General features: G+C 40.3%; 2 protein-coding genes across 2 annotated transcripts; one reads left to right on the plus strand and one right to left on the minus strand.

Annotated features, from left to right (window-relative positions):
• The first annotated feature begins 269 nt into the window (after positions 1 to 269).
• Positions 270 to 12,490, plus strand: LOC115675993 (serine/threonine-protein phosphatase BSL3-like). Its single transcript, XM_030598829.2, has 21 exons — positions 270 to 1,287; positions 1,971 to 2,031; positions 2,120 to 2,198; positions 2,313 to 2,392; positions 2,472 to 2,566; positions 2,689 to 2,788; positions 3,980 to 4,049; positions 4,671 to 4,772; positions 4,864 to 4,945; positions 5,820 to 5,999; positions 6,321 to 6,465; positions 6,578 to 6,737; positions 6,925 to 7,083; positions 7,671 to 7,909; positions 9,068 to 9,152; positions 9,258 to 9,356; positions 9,432 to 9,631; positions 9,717 to 9,792; positions 11,377 to 11,512; positions 11,606 to 11,745; positions 11,842 to 12,490. The coding sequence occupies exons 1-21, from the start codon at positions 858 to 860 to the stop codon at positions 11,929 to 11,931; spliced, it is 2,808 nt and encodes a 935-aa protein (XP_030454689.1). The 5' UTR covers positions 270 to 857; the 3' UTR covers positions 11,932 to 12,490.
• Positions 12,491 to 13,564: 1,074 nt separating this feature from the next.
• On the minus strand, positions 13,565 to 18,936 carry LOC115676003 (uncharacterized). The gene is made up of 9 exons (XM_030598841.2): positions 18,776 to 18,936; positions 17,376 to 17,466; positions 17,220 to 17,280; positions 15,751 to 15,828; positions 15,332 to 15,405; positions 14,916 to 15,029; positions 14,719 to 14,826; positions 14,145 to 14,183; positions 13,565 to 13,887 (listed from the first exon to the last, which is right to left on the minus strand). The coding sequence occupies exons 1-9, from the start codon at positions 18,865 to 18,867 to the stop codon at positions 13,801 to 13,803; spliced, it is 744 nt and encodes a 247-aa protein (XP_030454701.1). The 5' UTR covers positions 18,868 to 18,936; the 3' UTR covers positions 13,565 to 13,800.
• Positions 18,937 to 19,644: the final 708 nt, after the last annotated feature.

A 19,644-nucleotide genomic window follows, 5' to 3' on the forward strand; every position in this document is an offset into this window, starting at 1 on the left:
TCCTCGGAATCGTCGCAAGGAACTAACGGCAACTCGACAGGGGGTCAAAATTGCGGCGGTAAAACTCCCCCGTTGAAGAATTCCTTCCCTCCCTCCACCCAATAGAGAGATAGAGAGCAATGTTCATAAAAGGGGAGCTATTTTTTTAAAATTATTTTTACATATAATAATTCAAGGGAAATGATAAATAAAAAAAAAAAGAGAAGAAAGGAGGGAGGAGCGAATGCGAGGGACCGAAAGTGACTCTGCTTTTAATGGAGGAGGAGGAGGGGAGGGGAGAGCATTATGATACACCACTTTCTTGCATGCACTGCCACGACAGTACGATCCACGAAGTATACACCACCCCCCTTTCTTTATCATTTTCTTTCTTGCTCCGAGACGCACAGAGAGAGAGGAGAGAGAGAGAGAGAGAGATAGACCCGTCGAAGCGTTCTTGGTCCTGTGTTGGCTCCTTTGTTTGTTTGCTCTTCTTGCCGTCCCCCATCGCCAACTTTTGTATTCCCTCGACCGGCTTTGAGTTTCTCTAGACACGCCCGGAGAGAGAGAGAGAAGAGAGAGGGAGAGGGTGGGAGAAGGTGGGTGGTGGGGGGGGAGAGAATAGAAATAAAGAAGCGACTTTGACGAATACCCATCGGCGCATCGAACTTCCCCTGCGGAAATTTCCAAGTTTCGTCTCGGATTCTGATCCCGTTTCGTCGTTCGCCCCGTTTCTTGAGGTCCTCCGTGTTCCGATGGAAGTCTTGAGGGTCCGAATTCTTCCAACCCAATCGGAATGTTGATCGGAAATGCGGGTTTCTAGGGTTCTTGCCGTTCAGTTTCAGGGTCCAAGATTGGTGATTGATTGGGATTGACCGATGCAAGGCGACTCTCCGATGTCCCCCGGGGCTGGTCAGGATCCCCCGGCTGAGAATCCCGGCCGGGATTGGCCTCCGCCGGCGGGGGCGCCGGCGGCGGCGGCGGATGGAGAGCAGTTGGAGGAGCAGTGGCGTGCCGGGGGTGGGTCTCCGGGGACGCCGCGGCTCCAGCTGCTGCCGGGGCCGCAGCTGGCGGGCCCGAGGCACGCGCCGAAGTATTCGGCGGTGGACACGGTAATAGAGGAAGAGGAAGACGGGCCGGGGCCGAGGTGCGGGCATACATTGACTGCGGTTGCCTCAGTAGGAGAGGAGGGCTCGCTGGGTTACGTAGGACCGAGGCTGATAATGTTCGGGGGCGCCACTTCGCTTGAGGGTAATCCTGCAGCTTCGGGGCCTCCATCATCTCCTGGAGGTGGAGGTGCTGGAATCAGTACGTGATCTTCCTTCCATTGATTTAACTATTGGCTACTATGTTAATTTATTTAGTTCATGACGTGTGATGCCGGGACGGGCATGCATGGGTTTGTATTTGGTGTCTAATTGATGTTTAACCAATTGAACCGACTGTGATGAAAATTATGGTAGATAATTAGTTGAAATACCTAGCAATATCTTTACTACTTGTGACATGCTGCAATCGAGGCGCAGCTTGCTTGTTCTGTTGCTTGATTAGAAATGATACACCAGAAATAAGGAGTTACAGAATTGCTCGATGTAAGTAAATTTGAATGGCATTTTAGTACCAAGTTAAGTGGAAAATTTAGGTGGGTCAAAAAAGGAAGTGGATATTTTTAGGATCATGAATGAGAATTTTTCTAAGAGTTGCCTATTGTTGAGTAATTGCGCATGTTTTTGCTTCCCTTCCTGGTCAACTAATTGAACTTTCTATTCGTGAGTGTCGTGTTAAATTTTATTATGGAAATGTGAGTGCAAACTGTATGATTCTTTAGGTGTTTGGCCATGCATCTAGCTTAAGCACCACGTGTTCGTGGGGGTGGAGATGTTGATTTGACAGCTGTTATACGTGTTTGAGTTGCTACTTGGAAGGATTTTTTCGACAATTCAATAGGATGACATTCCTCACGGTGCCAAATCCTTTTGATTTGTTTGCAGGACTAGCAGGTGCCGCTGCTGATGTTCACTGTTATGATATCTTGACAAATAAATGGTCCAAGTGAGTCTATAATCCTGATGATGTTATTGTTCTCTCTACTTGGAGTTGAATTTATGTTGAAGAAGAAGATATGAACCCGTTTTTGCAGGATCACTCCTCTCGGAGAAGCACCAACACCAAGGGCAGCTCATGTTGCCACTGCGGTGGGTACAATGGTAGTTATTCAGGTTTGTGCACAACACTGACTAGAGTTGTAACTATGTGCTCTGCTCGTTTTCATTATTTCCACATTGTTTTTCCATCCATGCAGCCAGTTTAATGTTACATCTTTGATTTAACAGGGAGGCATTGGTCCAGATGGCCTGTCAGCCGAGGATCTCCATGTTCTTGACCTCACTCATCACCGACCGCGATGGCAAAGGTAAGACTTGAGGACTTGCAATACAATGTTAATGATGTGAACCGTGTTGTTGTCTGAACTGGCTTCTTTTTCTTGTAAGAGTTGCTACTCAAGGCCCCGGTCCTGGTCCACGTTATGGTCATGTAATGGCTCTGGTGGGCCAAAGGTATCTCATGGCAATTGGTGGAACTGATGGTAAGCTTGATGGGCTAGGATTTCTGTATCTTATTCTGATTTTAATGAGTATATATTTGATGAATGCTGAGTTTTTGGCACATGTAATTATGCAAGTAAGACACCATGGCTTCATCTTCCAGGGAAACGAATTTTGGCTGATGTATGGGCACTGGACACAGCTGCCAAACCCTACGAATGGCGTAAGTTGGAGCCAGAAGGGGAGGGTCCACCTCCATGCACGTACTCTCTCTCTCTCTCTCTCTTTCACATATGTCAGTGATCTTTGACTGAGCTAAATGGTGCACTCTCGATTTTGAGTTCTTACATATTTGTTCCTCAGTGAGAAATAGTGTCATGATTGCCCCCACTCTTGCTAGCAAGAGGGGAAAAAGGACAATGTCAACAGGGGTAAGCCTCTGGAATGCAAGATCAAGACAGATCATAGATAGATCACGGCAACCCTAGAAATTCTGTTCTCTAACTGCAAAACTTGAAGTAGTAAACCCTCAAGTTGGAAGGAAAAAAGAAGAATCTTGGAATCCTGCAAGCTCCTGAATGGTGTCTCATGACACAATCCAAAGCTAAAGTCTGGCTCTAAGTTTGAGTTCAGGGGGTTCTTTACTTTTTCTTCTTTTAAATATCTTCCATGCTCATAATTTGAGTAGCCGAGCGGGAGATCTCTTAAGTGAAGCCTAAAGATGCCTTGTCCAAGTGGTGTCTGACAAGGATCTCCTCTGCTGCCATAGTAGGATATCCAAGGGAGGGGGGAAGGTCTGAATGCACCCTCTTAATGACAAGCGGTCCCTTCCTCCTTGGAAACCACTTGGTCAATGCTTAGAAAACAAAAGGAGAAAGAAGATAGAATAACAAGAGATGTCCACCTTTCAGTCATCTTGTAGAGGAAAATGAACAATAAACTGAGATTCTGACTCCAACCTTGAGAACGATGAATAGAATTAAGCTCATGAGCTTTCATGTGCATGACTATTAATGGGAAGATTGCTTCTTGTGCAATCCTTTGGTACTTACTTTGCACAATAAACTGAGATTCCGACTCCAACCTTGAGTAAGATGAATAGAATTAAGCTCATGAGCTTTCATGTGCATGACTATTAATGGGAAGATTGCATCTTGTGCAATCCTTTTCTACTTACTTTGCACAATCTTCTTCTCCTTGTTTCTATCATAAAGATTTAACCTGTATCTTTCATATATGGTACTACATGGCCTGGACTTTATGATTTGAAGTGGATCCCATATTTCTTTCCATCACTGTGACAAATGATTGTTTTCATCAAGTTCTGTGAATATTTTCATTTGGACGTGGACTATTTTTTGTTTTGTTCTCTATGACATGTTCTATTTCATCATCTGATAATTCATGAAAATTGGTGAAATTTTTATCCTTATTTTAGTTTCATTGTCCCAAAGGTATGCAACAGCAAGTGCACGCTCTGATGGTCTTCTTCTACTTTGTGGAGGGCGGGATACCAGTGGTGTTGTGAGTTCAATTCCTTGCTCATTTTCTAGCTTTTGCATGTTTCTTAACATAAGTTTCGAAAAACTGGCCTATCGGGGAGTTAGTCACTAAAATTTGCTCCTTCATGCATCCTTTATGATGATGACTCTCTCTGCCTAAATTGTTGTCATCTCTTGTGGTCATGGTCTTCTCTGGGGACAATGATGCTACTTCATTCTATTAGTGGGCCAAATTCATATAAAAATCTATAAAGCTGCGAGCAGAATGAAATCTTTGGAGATGATGGGAGCGGATTTTCATCTATTAATACTAGTACTGTTGGAGTTATGATGGGTATTTTATCCCCATAATTTTCTCCTAAGTTATACAACTTTAGATGGCAAATCAAGGAGCTGCATTCATTGTCGTGGATGCATGCATGTTGTGTGAATGTGAGCAATTCGGGACATCCTGATAATTCTCTCTCCAAGTAAATTCCAAGATTGACTTATATATGATGTTGACAACTGTTGATGTGAATTTAATTTGAAAAACCTTAACAAATGGATTCTTTTTAATGATTTTTAAGTGCTATATTTTTCTGTGAATTATTGTAAAAGTGGTTAGTTTTTGCTTTGGCTGATGTTCCTCGATTTTTGCTAGCCATTAGCAAGTGCCTACGGGCTTGCCAAGCATAGAGATGGACGATGGGAATGGGCAATTGCTCCTGGTGTTTCACCATCTCCAAGATATCAACATGCAGCGGTGGGTTATATCCTGACCTTTTTTTATTATCTAGCATTAAAATGCTGATTGTCTTTTTGAGTAAGATCACTCATCTATCCTTCTTTCTCAGGCCTTTGTTAACGCACGACTTCATGTGTCTGGTGGGTCACTTGGTGGCGGACGCATGGTTGAGGACTCATCAAGCATTGCAGGTACTTCATTTAAGTCACTATATCATAACGTGATGTGATCTTTGACATTCAAAATACACTCAATATATTGATGTCAACAAGTGTGATATCGAATGATTATGCTTGTTATCTTCTATTTCGCTGGCTATTGATTTACTTGCTTCGCTAGTTCACGTTGTGTGCTATGAGTCTTAATGACATTTCGAATCTCCATTTTTGGGAAATTACACCTACACCCTTTGAGTGATCAATTTTATATATCCGTTATCTAACATACAGAATTACTGTGTTCCCGTTTTGTTATACTATTAGAAGTACAGCAAAAGATATGCTGTTTAGTCTTTATTCTTACTCTCTCAAAGGCGTCTCATCCTCACTCACTCTTGGTTTTTAATCGAACGAAAAGGAAGTTCTAAAGCTAGAAAACACAGGACTAGTCTTCCATATTTCGATCATCGTAGTTTCCTCTCGTTGTTGTCTGGTGACTGATTTTCCAATTTTATAACTGTTGACTGAAACCCCTCAACTAGTGAAACCTGAGCTCCTAAAACTTCTCTCTCTCTCTCTCTCTCTCTCTCAATTGCAAGATCTTGCCTGAATGCTTATTGACTATAGACAAATGGGAACTATATTCTTAGTTGAGTCATGTGAAACTACCTTCCCAATTTTAAAATTCTTTATCATTAAGAAGGGGAAGTTGGGGAAATCGCCAAAAAGAAAATAAAAGAAACAAAAGGAGACCATGATAATGTGAGTTGCAACTTTGCTTCACATCCTTTCAACTTTTGCAATTAGCCTGTAGACTTCACTTTTAGTGAGATGGAAACTGCAAGCATCCATGCGAGGCTGTGTTCCACTAAAATTCTTATTGTCATGTATCTCCTCCTGTTTTCAGTGTTGGATACTGCAGCAGGTGTTTGGTGTGATACAATGTCTGTTGTTACCAGCCCTAGAACAGGCAGATATACTGTTGATGCAGCTGGAGGGGATGATGCAGTTCATCTGATGAGGCGTTGCAGGCACGCGGCTGCTGCTGTTGGTGACTTGGTATATGTATACGGTGGTTTACGCGGTGGTAGGTCATGATCCCGTATTATCATCTTTTTCTGTAAACCATTGTGCCGCAGCACTTGTCGTATTATGAACTAAGTTTTGACCTTTGTATGGTAATTTTTTACAGTTGTCACTTCCTATCTGACAAATGTTAGTTCTGTCTTTTTAATGCCCATTAAACAAACCCAAAAGTTGAGTAGCATGCTAAAATTCACGTCTTTTTGCATTTACAGGTTAACATTGTGCTTTGCATTGTCAGAATTGTGAGTTTTGGTTCATAGAACATCAAGTGAACTTATCATAGTAGCAGGTGTTTTAGTGATATTGGTTGTTGGTGTGACAGGGGTTTTACTTGATGACCTGCTTGTTGCTGAAGACCTAGCTGCTGCAGATACAGCAACAGCAGGATCACATGCTGCAGCTGCAATTGAAAATGATGATATGTACACTGACAGGAAGACTGACCATGCCATGTTATCGGGCTCCTGGTAAACTAAAACTAGTGCAATTTTTTTTGTTTATTTTAATCTTGATTATGAATCAGTCAATTCTATCTTTTGGCTACTACACATTTTGAAACATTCATGATGCACTTTATAGGAGGTTGAACAAGGGAGTCGAATATTTGGTTGAAGCATCAGCAGCAGAAGCTGAGGCTATCAGTGCTGCTTTAGCTGCTGCTAAAGCTCGACAAGCTAATGGAAATGTTGAATTGCCAGGTAGGGATGGTGGGGCAGAGACTACCTCAATCGAAAAGCAGGTATTTCCATTGATCATGCTGCCTGATTCTGCTAGGTTAAATAGCATAGCTGCAGCTGGAGTCAGCTGCATCAATGAGTTAGTATCGCCACCATGCGAATACTGAATCATACGTTATCCATCTTGAAAACATGGAGTAAAATCTTTGTACCTGACCACATCCAATGTCTCTCTTCCATGCTTTACAGGTTGTTTTACCCGCAGAGGCTAAAGGAGCTCTTGGTAGTACTGTCAAAGGATTTCCAGTAGATCAGTTTGAAAAAGAAGGCAGGCAGATTCCAGTGAACACAAATGCTGCAAGGAAATCATTTGATGTTCAGATGTCCTTAAATAATGTGCCTAAAAAGGTCTGGAAGAAGTGCTTGTTACTCGGTGCTAGCATCTTTATTCTTTTGTCACACAAATAGACACAATTGCATGGTACAAGAATGGTTTATTGCAGATTTTGGTTAATTGCTACAGTAACAACGTATTTCATAGCTCTGCAAAGACTAATCTAGGTAATTAACGTCCATGGGGATTAAGAAAATTTCCAACATTTCTAAGTATTTATACTTGTTATATTAATAATATTAAGGAGGTTTGTCATTACATGGACCTTTTTGGTGTCTGGCCAATTGGCAGTGCTTGTTAGCGGTCAATTGTGTAAGTTGCCAATTAGATGTCTGGGGAACTAGTACACAAAAGAATTGGCTATGGAATCTCACTACCCCCCATATTTCTTGGTTAATGAAACATGCCATCAGATTTAGTTTCGCTCCATTCATATATTCTCTTTTAAGGTCAATTTATCCTCTTTTCCGTGATCTGGGAAGGCTATTGGGATGTCCCCAATTTGGTCAATGGTATTAAGACATCTAAAGTTGATATGATTATCATAAAGCTATTGTATATTTTGTTGGCAGTATCATTCTTTGTCTCTTTCTGATTTCAGGTCATTGCACATCTTTTGAAGCCTCGTGGATGGAAGCCTCCCGTTTGCCGGCAATTTTTCTTAGATTGCAATGAAATAGAAGAACTTTGTGACTGCGCTGAGAGAATATTTTCTGCTGAACCCAGTGTCTTACAGCTAAAGGCTCCAGTGAAGATATTCGGTGATCTTCATGGACAATTTGGGGATCTCATGCGCCTATTTGATGAATACGGTTCCCCTTCTGCGGCTGGGGACATTGCGTAAGCGTTACACAATTAATAAATATACAATTATGATCTGCATTTTGACCATGTTCAATATACAATCTACATTTGTGAAAGTGCCATCTATCACATGCAGAACGATGTTTAGATCAACCTCTGCAATTTATGCATCCAAGTTCAGTCTTGTCACAGAATGAGAGGAAAAGTTAATTGCTAATCTTGTTAGAATTATCTATGTTTTCTACTGTATATTAAAAAAGTCCATGTTTCCCTCCATGTAGTTCAGTCCCTGTTCATGTAATAATACTGGCAGTCCAAACCTTTTTAACAAATTATATTGAATTCTGAAACCTTTTTAAATTATTGCAATACAGTTCTATACCGCTTTGAAAAACTGCCTTGTAGCCCTATTTCATTCCATCTCTGATTTGTCCTACCTGGCAACCATTGCCTCCTAAGCATTACAAGGTTTCCACGGGAAAAAGTCAAGAAAGGGATGAGTGGAAAGACTATATTGCCACATTTCAAAATTTTGGGACTGTAATGCACAAGAAAAAGGTTTAGAACTGATTTCCTTCCTTACACAAAGTTTAGAGGCTCTCATCACATTTCCATTTTGGGGTTTATTGGGCTCTGGGTTTGTAACCAAGGTTTGAATCAGACCAAACCGGTTGGTTCAACTAATTGATTAGGGATCCAGATCGAGAGTTCTGATCCATTTTGATGTTTATGGTCAAAGTTTCTGTCTGTTGGCTGTCTTGGCAGTCTCTATAATACTATTGGAGAAAATACATTGGCTGCTGAAGGTTGCAGTACAACACAAAAGTCGATAAACTCTTTTCTCTTGAACTTGCTATATGTATCCATGTTGCAGCCAATGTACTGTGGAGGTCTTAAAGATGAGAAGACACCAGCCTTTCTGTAACCAGTCCTTTTCTGCTTGCAAGAAAACTATCGTCTCGAGTGACTCAAAAGAAAAATTCTTCTCCTTCAGTCGTATGTGCTGAAATTGCCTCTCTCCCAGCAAAAATATTGGAGATTCACTCCTTTACCCTTTTCTGATGTTTTTGCTAGAATTTTCGTGTTAGCTTCTTTATTCTATGCTAGGAATCTATTTGTGTCTACCATACCATATAGAACTTTATAGTTCGTCTTTGTGCTATCTGCTAGCTAATTTACTAGAATTTATGCCAGATACATTGATTATCTCTTCTTGGGAGACTATGTTGATCGTGGCCAACACAGTCTGGAGACAATTAGTCTTCTGCTTGCATTGAAGGTACTTTTATCGTATGAATTATTTTAAGAAATCTATGTTTAGACACTCAAGATTATCTGCTGGAGACTGATGTTCAGAATTAGCTAAATTACATCAGTCTTACAGGTTGAATATCCGGACAATATACATCTAATTCGTGGCAACCATGAAGCTGCAGATATCAATGCCCTTTTTGGCTTCAGGATTGAGTGCATTGAGCGCCTGGTAACTAGTTTGAACATATAGAAATTATTTAAACGTCAGTACACTTCTAGTTACATAATGTGTTTGGTCTAATAGGGTGAAAGAGACGGAATCTGGGCTTGGCATCGGATAAATCGCTTATTTAATTGGCTTCCTCTGGCAGCCCTTATTGAAAACAAAATCCTTTGTATGCATGGTGGTATTGGCCGTTCCATAAATTATGTTGAGCAAATTGAGAATATTCCCCGGCCAATAACCATGGAAGCGGGCTCAATCCTTCTCATGGATCTGTTATGGTTAGTGTTGATCCATCTCTTTTAGTGTTGATTAAACAGAGATTTTTGTTGACACTGGGTTAAACATATTTGAATCACACCCTAGGTCTGATCCCACAGAAAATGATGGTGTCGAAGGACTTAGGCCAAATGCCAGAGGTCCAGGGTTGGTCACTTTTGGGGTGAGTCGTTTTTTCTTTTCTGCAATTTTATTATGATCAGTGGGGTTCAATGACTTGAAGAGACTATTTAGAAGAGGACGTTAAAAACACTTCAAAAATCTGGAGTTGTACAAACGAGCTGTTTTGCATCATTCAATGTGCATCTCATATGGTACTTTGAGGACTTGAAAGCGTAAACGAGTCTTGTACAATCACTTTCTTGTAATTTAATAATCAGTAATTATGTGGAAATTTGCGCTTTAGTAGAAATATTTTATTTTGACAATATCCAGTCTTGATAAGCAAGTGCATATTGGTTAACTTTGCTAAATTTCCGTGGCTATTGATTTCTCGAGGAAGGCCTGTCTGCTCTGTGAGTAATATGGCTGTAATCCAGCTATAATTTGGATTTGCTAGTTTATGGGACAAGTCGTGTGCAAGATCTGTTCATATTTACAAATTGCACAAGCATCTATTGGAATCCAATCAACCATCCCTTGGTGAAACCTCCCTCCCAAAAGAAAGTGCATTTTAGTTAAATCTAAAGAAGAGTAACTATTGCTCTGGTGTTCAGCAATTTCCTAAGGAGAGCCGTTCATTCTTTTGTGAACTGTATGGGATGGCTTTACAATTTACATGAAAAATAAATGTTATATGGATTACAAACCTAGCGAAGGAAGATGTCTAAATGAAGTAAGTCGTCATGATATAAATCAAGACATACCAATAAGGGATGGTGGTTTTGGGCACAATTCGACTATGCTGTTGTTATTGCTCCTACTGATGACTATTTGCCAGCATTACCTTTTCTTAGACAATCCTTACGCTCTTGTAACTGGAAAAGTGCTCCAACTATTTAAGTTCTTCCAATCGTTAAAAAATTTATGTCAGACAGTCGGCTTTAGCAAGCTACTTCTTGCAATGAAATCTCTGCTGAAGCGGGGACGGCATGCGGTATTTTCCGCCCAGATCATGATGTTTCTTGATGTTAGAAGTGCAAATATATGCGAAGGTTTGGGAAGAGTGTGGTTCTAGTTTGAACTGCGAAGTGATCTAGGCTATGGAGCCTCTAGGTTGTTTTGTTTAACTAATACTTTGTATTTAAACTTTTAATGAACCTCAGATCTGCTTATGTATCTGCATGTAGCTTTAGAGCTAGATTTCCTAGTTTTGATATTGCAAGTTGCTGCTTGTGGTGTAATGTTTCTATATCTTGATAATGTGCAGCTCAATTTTGAGGTTTTATTTATTCATCTATTTTAAATCTTGGGGCCAAATCTCAATTTTAGGGTTAAAATTACTGCTCTTCTTGCTCTGGGGAGGAACTGGACTTTTTTATTCGAGTTATCATATCATGTATATATTAATTTAGAGTTGGCGTCTCTTTTTAACCCCCCACTCTGAAGATATTTCTAAAAATAAGGTGGTCAGCAATGAGGACCGCTTGGTGGATGATATTCTATTAATTGGATCATATACAGCCAACCGTCTCTTGCCAATTTGGAAGTATTCAATTGTGTCTACCCTTGTTTAGTCTCATGATTGTGTCGTTAGTCCGATTACAAATTGAATAAGATTGGGCACAACTGAAAAATTTTCTCGCAGCCGGATCGCGTGATGGACTTTTGCAACAACAATGATCTTGAGTTGATTGTACGTGCTCACGAATGCGTGATGGATGGCTTTGAGCGTTTCGCCCAAGGTCACCTAATTACATTATTCTCAGCAACAAATTACTGCGGTACATTGTCCTTGCGAGATCTTCATAGTCAAAACTGGTCCTGGGGCTATGCAAATAGTTTAGTGTTTCTGAATTTTCTTGACCTGTCTACAGGTACTGCAAATAACGCTGGGGCCATCCTAGTACTGGGCAGAGATCTAGTTGTGGTCCCTAAGCTTATCCATCCTCTGCCACCAGCGAGCTCATTCCCAGAAGCATCAGCCGAATGCCAGACTGAAGATACGTGGATGCAGGTTCTATTGCTTGTTTTTGTAACTTATATTGAAAAACTCCTCTTTAGCAAATACCGTTTAGTTTTTTACAAGTCTTCTTGTTGTCAAAACAATCAGGAGCTTAATGCTAACAGACCTCCTACACCAACTAGAGGGCGTCCACAACCGCAAGTAACCAAAGATCGGGGTTCTGTTGCTTGGATATGATAGGTATTATTCTCGTACACTTACACCAGGTCTAGGTAGTCGGTTTCCTCCAAATTACCAAGATGCGAGGAGAACCGGGTCCAAGCTCCTGTTCCAGCCATGTGTGCCACTGAGAGTATTTAGGCATGGGGTGCACATACATCATTTGTATATATATGTCTTCGGCCCCTTGAATACAGGGGTGTTTCTGAATAGCACTATTAGGACATGATCGAGCGGCCGTGGGGAGATGACACGCGTAAACTTTCGACTGGGGGAAGATCCAACAAAAATCCGTGACCTCAGCCTGTAGAAGTCGCAATTTTTCCTCTTTCTTTACTACACGAGGTAAAAAGAGAGTTTTACTTTCTCGGATTCATTTATCTTTTTGCTTCCCACTGTTTAACCCTTTGTTCGTCAAGAATGTTGTCGAGAAGTACGGTTATAGTGTCTGTAAGTTGATAGTAGTCGCCTCGATTCTTGTCCCATTCGGACAATGTAAATTTTTTTGTGATGTAGAAGCCTTTTTCTGTATCGGGAGGGGGCGGAATGAAATGTTGTTATTTCTTTTTGCTGCTTACATTGAGAGCTCTTTTTTTTGGCGGTGGACTGTCTATGAGTTCACGAGTGTTTCAGCTCAAACTTCACAAGGACCGAGTGCTCAAGCATGCATGCATATTCAATCTTTTCTGAAATCAGCAAAGTGACCATATTAGGTATGCATTGATCTACTTCATTGGCTTGGGAAGAAAAAGGCATTAAAAATAGGTTATCCGGGAATGATGGTATATGTATCATTGCCTCGTTGAAGAGTAGAGGTTGATTGATCTCGAATTGAATAAAAAAAATTAAAATTTTGCCCAAATCTTTTATCTCTCTTCTTCCTTCTCCATGGCGAGTGAGCTCTTCATTAGCAAACACGATCTCCCTGACCTTCGACCACGCAGAAATCTTCATCAACCATATCCACAACTTTGGGAGCACAGCAATCTCCCCGAGCTCTTCAGGCTTTTTATTGATGTTCGTATGAATTGTGTCAAAGAAGTCAGGAGAATATTCAGGAGAATTGATATAATGTAGAACAGTTAATATATTCTAATTAGTTCATAATTAGTTGGCTTAAGCTTTTGAGTGAAGAGAAATCTAATTAAATATGTTGATAATTTCAAACTTCAGCTTTTTCTTGGTGATATCCCCGGATAAAAGTATCAAGCTTCTACTACATGCTCTCAACACTGTTCTCATAATAAGTTTTTTACGTCAAAATTCTTGAATCATACATGAAAAGTTACTGGTCAGTGAAACTAATAGTAGCTAACATGATCAAACTAACATTTTCCATCTATTCCAGTCAACTTTCGAAATTACTGTAAAGAATCTCCTTTCTTAATGCAAACTTACTAATCAATTATTTATAAGAAATACTTGTTGCAAATAAGAACATATTTACCTTTTAAATATAGTAACTAATCAGTTTAGTATTAGTACTCACCTACTTTTCTGTGACAGAAAAGTTGCTAACCACATTAGAGTCAGAAACCACAAATAGATTTGAGAGTTTGTTTTTTCAGAGAAAAGTTACTAATCTCATGTTAACTTAAGCTAATCGCTAAAATAAAGACCCATTCTCAATATAATCGAAGATGATTATAGCTACTCCTCAAGGACTTCACTTAAATGGTTATAAACATACCAAAAGATTCATTCGTTTTAAGACAAAGCCACAGGGAACCTCTTCAATCAACACCAAGTACATGCACCAACCCCACATACAAGCCCCTCTCCCGAGGGGAGCTAGAGGAAGCCCCATATCTCCTTTAGTACGAACAATCTTCTGGGAAATTCATTTAGGGTTCGAAAGATCCAAGTTACTGAAGTTGATGACGTCGGTCAGCCCCGCTTCACAGGCCTCTGGACATAAGATTTATTAGGGTCCTCCGTCTTGAGCTTCGGAGGTCTAGTTTCTCCTTTCTTAACCTGCATAATACATTCAGAAGGTCTATCAAAAGCCCCTCCCTCACAATGAATATAGGTCCCAGAGAGTGGGAGGATTGAGGCTTGGCCCTGATAGGGTCATGCTTTTCATAGTATTGCATTGGCATGAACCAATAACATTAGCAAGGATCCAACCACAGCAGGAGCTAGAAAATAAATTTTACATTGTGAGCTTACTCTAAGCTACAAGTGAAATCATGGAACACTGAATATAACAAAGTCTTATCATATCTTCTAACCTTCTTTCCAGACTTCATGAAATCCCTCCAGCTTGAAACCTGGAAATAAAATTCAGAAGAACCACAGAGAAAATTATTTTCTTAAGATCGGAAGAAGCTAGTAAACCTTCCAATTTCATTCAAAGTCAACAATGCAAAATTCAGACGGTAGAAATGATGTAAAAGTTGACGCCTTATTTCTTTGTCAAAGCAATTACACCATGCAAAATGTGAAACTGAAACAGAAGATCTTCCAGAGATCGACCACCGAGTCACCAAAAAATACATTCCAGGCTGCACAGAAGCATGCATTGCAAGCATTCATGCACCAGCAATTGCCATATTAGCTCTTAGAAAATCCAGCTTCTTTAGGTTGGTGGAGTAACAAAAGACTAATTCTGGAGATCATACAGAATTGATTTGTCACAGGATATTTCTACACCAATTTAAATTACTCCCATAAATAAAACTGAATACTGAATTACCTACAGATCCAAATAGATCTATTCATGAGGTTCTAAGCCAGAATAAACATTTGGTGCAAGCTCCACGTATTGAAACTACAATAGTAGGTTTAAAAGTAAAGAAAGCGAACCCGTTGTTCTCTTGTTCCTTCCCACTGTTCCTCATGCTCCCGCTTTCTTTTCCACATCTCTTTCTGTTCCTCTTCATCCTTCTTCAATCTACCTTCCTCTTCTGATATCTATAGAAAGCAACCAAAAGTAAGACAAAGGCAGAACGAGAAAGATTCTGGTGCACGAGCACCGAGTGGGGGAAGAGGAGCGCACATACCCTCATCTGCATTTTCCTTCGCCTCCATTCTTGTTCTGTTAGTATCTCTCGAACCTTCAATTTCAGTTCTTGCTGAAACTCCTCTGATTGTTCATGAATCTGCTCATATTTTCCCTGCACCATATGAAACACACACACCACTCTGTAAAATTATCCAACTAGAACAAGAAGCCGTAGATTTGGGGGCAAACGGTGAGTCATCAAAGATTTGGATTTTATAGTTGAACAAGTTATTCTTTTAATAAAATACTTAAAAGGAAAAAGAAACTAAGAGGATTTCATTCCCAAAAAATATGAAAAAAATAGAAGAAACCATATTGTCGAGTTTTAAATCAAGTAGTTTCATACCGAGTGCATCTTTTATCTGAAGTGGTGTACTAATATTTCAAATCATATGCAAATAGGAAATAACATACCTCATCAACCAAAGATTTAATCTTAGAAGCTGTATCTTTCTTCAACTGTTTCTTCCTTTTTGCTCTAAGTTCTTCTGCGGTTACAAATCCAGTATTTTAAAAAACCCAGAATACTGGAAGTAATAAAATCTATAAGGCAACAGTGTAATACCAAAGAAACCTTTCATACATTACACAAGAGAACATACTGTAGCCAGATGTCACTTACCCATAAGTTGTGTTAAATGCATGAAGCATGCAAAAAATGATCCATTTGCTCATATATAAGGAAAGAAGATTCAAAGTGATCACACGATCCAGAACAAATTAATTTCAGTTCATGTAAGCACAGCAAAGTTTACTTTTTTGAAATTGATTCCATGTGGACGAATGTGCATGATTAGATAGAAGGATAAACCAAAATAATTCTTTATACTGACCTTTAGCAGCCGTGACTTGAGAAAGAATATAGTCTCTTTCCTGTTGATCAAGTAATAGTTGCTGGGCTTTGGCTAAAGCTGCTCAGAAAATAACCACCAAAAGGCAATCAGATGATTTGAAGAAAAATAAAATAGAGGTCTCATCCAAGCAACCAGAGAATGAAATAAATATTCAGCATCCCACCAAACCAGCAAACACTGCAATTTAATAAGTAACATGATGGCTGATGTATCTAAAAGTCTCCACAAGATTATCAATACACTCTCAAGTCTTAACTCAAAGAAAACGAAACCAGACAGACAGCAAAATTTATATTTTCTCACTTTTTTGTCGTGTCTTTGAGCAGAATATGGTTAACACCGGACAAAGCACATCAAACACTAAGCCGTTTATTGATGCTTGGATTGGACTTCATCTCATCTCCGCAACTAACTAATTCCTATTCCAAGAAAAAAGGAAAAATAAGGGCTGATAGCTCCAACGCATATCTCATTTTATTTGTATGGTCATGGCCTAGTGACTAAGGCTAGGAGAACAAGTAGGTCATCGATTTGAATTTGAGAATAACACGCAAAATGTACTGTCCATAAAGAGAAAGCCCTACTTTCACTCTAGTTGAACCTTGGCCCCCTAAAGAGAAGTTCTAGTTGAACACTAACAGTCTGCCAGTATGTAGTCTGAACAAGCCAGAGTATGGCTAAACAATCTTCAAGAATCACCTCTGTAAAATGCTAATGCAGACATAGGTGCAGACAGGTGAAATTTAAATCAGCCACCTTTTTTTTTTTGGTCAGATAAGTCGGTCACTTAAAAGTGTGAACTTTCTAACAGCAAAGAGTTCCTCATGCAAAAGATAATCCAGTTCAAAGGAACAACCCATTTGGTAGCACATAATTCTTAAGTGCACTTCTCAATGCAGGCACTCAGATATCTATTGGAATTGGTTAATTAGACAGAAGATAGACATGTAAATCATGAAACCCCGTTCTATCCACCATAGAACTCAGTCGTGCATGCTTCCGATGCTCAATATCACCAATCTTATAGGGTTTGCCACTTTTCAGAAGTCCAATCTCAAAGTGATGATGTGACCCCATGCTTCTACAGCCATTTAAGAGCACTTCCTTCCAAACAAGTCCGAGTAAATTACATCAATCCACCAATGACAATACCTACTCTCCTCTAGACAACAAATCCCCGCATTTACCTTTTCAACCTGAGCAAAAAAGGAATAAATAACAAGCTTTCGTCTGTTGATTGTTTCTGTTTTCTTTGGAGCGACATGAACAACAACATGACTTAAGGTCTCAAGTCTCTAGAAGTATCTAACCCAAGGAACATTACAATATAGGACCACTAAACCTTGATTTCATACTAGGAAAGTTCTAAGCATTTTCTATCATCATCAGATATAATTCTTGATTAATCCAAGTACAGGTCCCAAAAAATGAAGCTATGGAACTATTACCTCCAAATGCCTCCTTCGCTTGTGGATGTTTGCACTTATCAGGGTGAACCAGCAAAGATAACTGAGAATGACAGGTGTCAAATGACAGACTTGTGTTAGAGTTTAGGCAGTCAAAAGTAGACAGATAACCATAGTTAGAACAGTTAAAGTAGATACCTTACGATACTGCTTTTTCACGTCCTCGGGTGATGAGTTAAAGGGTAGATTGAGATACTCAAATGGATTCAACTTGAAGCATGAAAGGATCCTGAATTTCATTTTGCCCGTGAGCATTAAAGAATACGTCAAGAGAATAATGAAGACTCGTCAATACAAGCAGTGATTATTCAATAAACTATACATGTGAAGCCTGAACAAAGAGAAGATTCAACAAAAAAGAAAAAAGGCAAGGATCTTTCATCCAGTAACAAGAAATTGAAAGTAATGACCTTTCTTTTGTTAAGCGATATCCCTTAATGAAATCACCATATTCCAGGGGGTCAAAGGATAAAATAGGTTGTTTTGTCTATGTTCTTGGAGGACATTCCGTAATCTTAAGATGCTGTTATCGTATGACAGCTATCCGAAAGGAGATGTTATTTCCACTTTTTACTTCTTTGGCAGGTGGGGATTTTGAGTTAATTTACTTCTTGAATATGATGTCTCCAGTTGCAGTCGGGGAGGTTGCTAACGGCATTTGACAACAAAACGTTTGAGTTTTCGGCCCAAAGCCCAGAATCCCTCTTGCTAGTTGATTCATAAAGCTCCTTCACCATAAATAGTTTCATAGAAAGCTGCTTCTCCAAAAACTTCATAGCGCTTTTATCAATCAGAGATCCCGGAGCAAAATTCAGGAAGCAAACTTTCTTCAGACACAAAACTAAAACTGAGCTATGTCCATCTCTCCATGCACGAAGCACATAATAAGCCCCGCATTGGAATTCTGCGACAGATTATGCTAGTATCGCACTAGCCAAAACAAGCTCCTCTTTTTCTTATGTTTACAATCGTTTCTATTATTTAGTTTCTAACTCCACAGGGCCATGCCCAGGTGAATTCTTTCCGCGTAAATTCAGTTAGAAACAAATTAATCCGACATGGTTTCCAACAAAGGGGTATCAAACCAAGGTCTTAACTTGCCATTATTGCTCATGTACCGCCCCGCGCAACCCTTATTCGACCGATTAGCCGAAGCAGCAGCAGCAGCAGCAGCAGCTGCTGAGCTCATCTCACGCTTCGACGGGATCGCAAAAATGCCGATTTCCCAGAAAACACAGGCTCGAACAGCCACATACGACATCCTCCTACCCGTCCCTCTCCTCAAATGCATCCTCAGAACTCGCGAATTCAGCGAAGTAAAAAACCACAGCACGAGATTCCCTCGAATCAGACAAAAAGCACTCCCCTTTGGCCCGACAACCGAATACCCAGCTCAATTATCGACCGCGCAACCACTAAAAAGCCAGCAATCAAGGCCAAAAATCGCCGCGGTCAACCGGGCGGGGGGGGGGGTGCAACTCGAGAACAGCAAACGGAGGGAAAGCAAGCGACTTTTGGGCGGAAAGAAAGAGAGAGACCTGGCGACCTCGTTGTCCCTTTCGACTTCGCTGACCTCCGCGAAGAAGGTCTTGAGCAGCAAATCATCGTCCGGCGTCGCCGTTTCCCCCATCGCGCCTCCCCCCCTCAGCGTCGGAGGATGCAATTCGATCGACGTCGCAACGAATCCGGAGAGAGAGAGAGAGAGAGAGAGAGAGAGATTTCGAAGAATAGGAGACGAAGCTGAGTTCGCGGAAGCTGCGCCGTCGTTTCGGTGCTTCAAGGCTTTTGCTTCGAGACGTGGGCTTCCTTGGCCCACGGCTCGATGTGGCTCAATGGGCCTCCTCCACAGAGGCCCGACTTTCGGGGATTGCTGAATTCGGCCCACGCGAGATGAGCGAACTCAGATCCGGTGGGGATCGGTCGAGTCGAAGTGTGTTCGGATACCCCGTGCTTGTAAAAAGAAAAACGAAGCATTTGGTGAATTTTCATATTGAATGCCGCTGCTACTATTCAATCTAGAATTATGAGTGCATTTGTTTCACGGGAAACTCAAAATTTAGAAAATATTTTCCGAAAAATGATTGGTTATATCGCTCAGAAAAATTAATCAGTGGAAAATGTTTTCATTATTGACAACGATATATATCTAACTATTTTCGTGGGTGGTGAAAAATATTTTTCATTCATTTATTTTTGTAATCGATAAAAATGATCATTTTTCGAGTCTTGAGTTATTCGTATAGCAAACATGCATACCCTCCGTCTCGTCGAAAATCATCTATATTTCAATGCTGATATATAGGCCCTAGGGTAGTCCTGTCTGAATACCATTTCCCAATTACTCTATATGAGAGATTTTGAACTCTTTTAACTCCTACTTCTTGTGAAATTAGCAGGGGGTTAAAGT

This window comes from Syzygium oleosum, unplaced genomic scaffold, assembly GCF_021117445.2.
Source record: "Syzygium oleosum isolate NSW1041296 unplaced genomic scaffold, Sole_v2.1 Sole_v2.07, whole genome shotgun sequence".
NCBI lineage: Eukaryota > Viridiplantae > Streptophyta > Magnoliopsida > Myrtales > Myrtaceae > Syzygium > Syzygium oleosum.

Bases quoted from the DNA above. Each gene is read 5' to 3' on its own strand.
- LOC115675993 (XM_030598829.2), top strand. From the start codon at position 858: ATGCAAGGCGACTCTCCGATGTCCCCCGGGGCTGGTCAGGATCCCCCG. The intron at 9,357-9,431 runs GTAACTAGTTTG...TTGGTCTAATAG, and splicing joins TTGAGTGCATTGAGCGCCTG to GGTGAAAGAGACGGAATCTG. The intron at 11,513-11,605 runs GTACATTGTCCT...ACCTGTCTACAG, and splicing joins CTCAGCAACAAATTACTGCG to GTACTGCAAATAACGCTGGG.
- LOC115676003 (XM_030598841.2), bottom strand. From the start codon at position 18,867: ATGGGGGAAACGGCGACGCCGGACGATGATTTGCTGCTCAAGACCTTC. The intron at 15,829-17,219 runs GTAATAGTTCCA...TTTTCTGAGCAG, and splicing joins AGCGAAGGAGGCATTTGGAG to CTTTAGCCAAAGCCCAGCAA. The intron at 14,827-14,915 runs GTATGTGCGCTC...TGCTTTCTATAG, and splicing joins GAAGGAAAATGCAGATGAGG to ATATCAGAAGAGGAAGGTAG.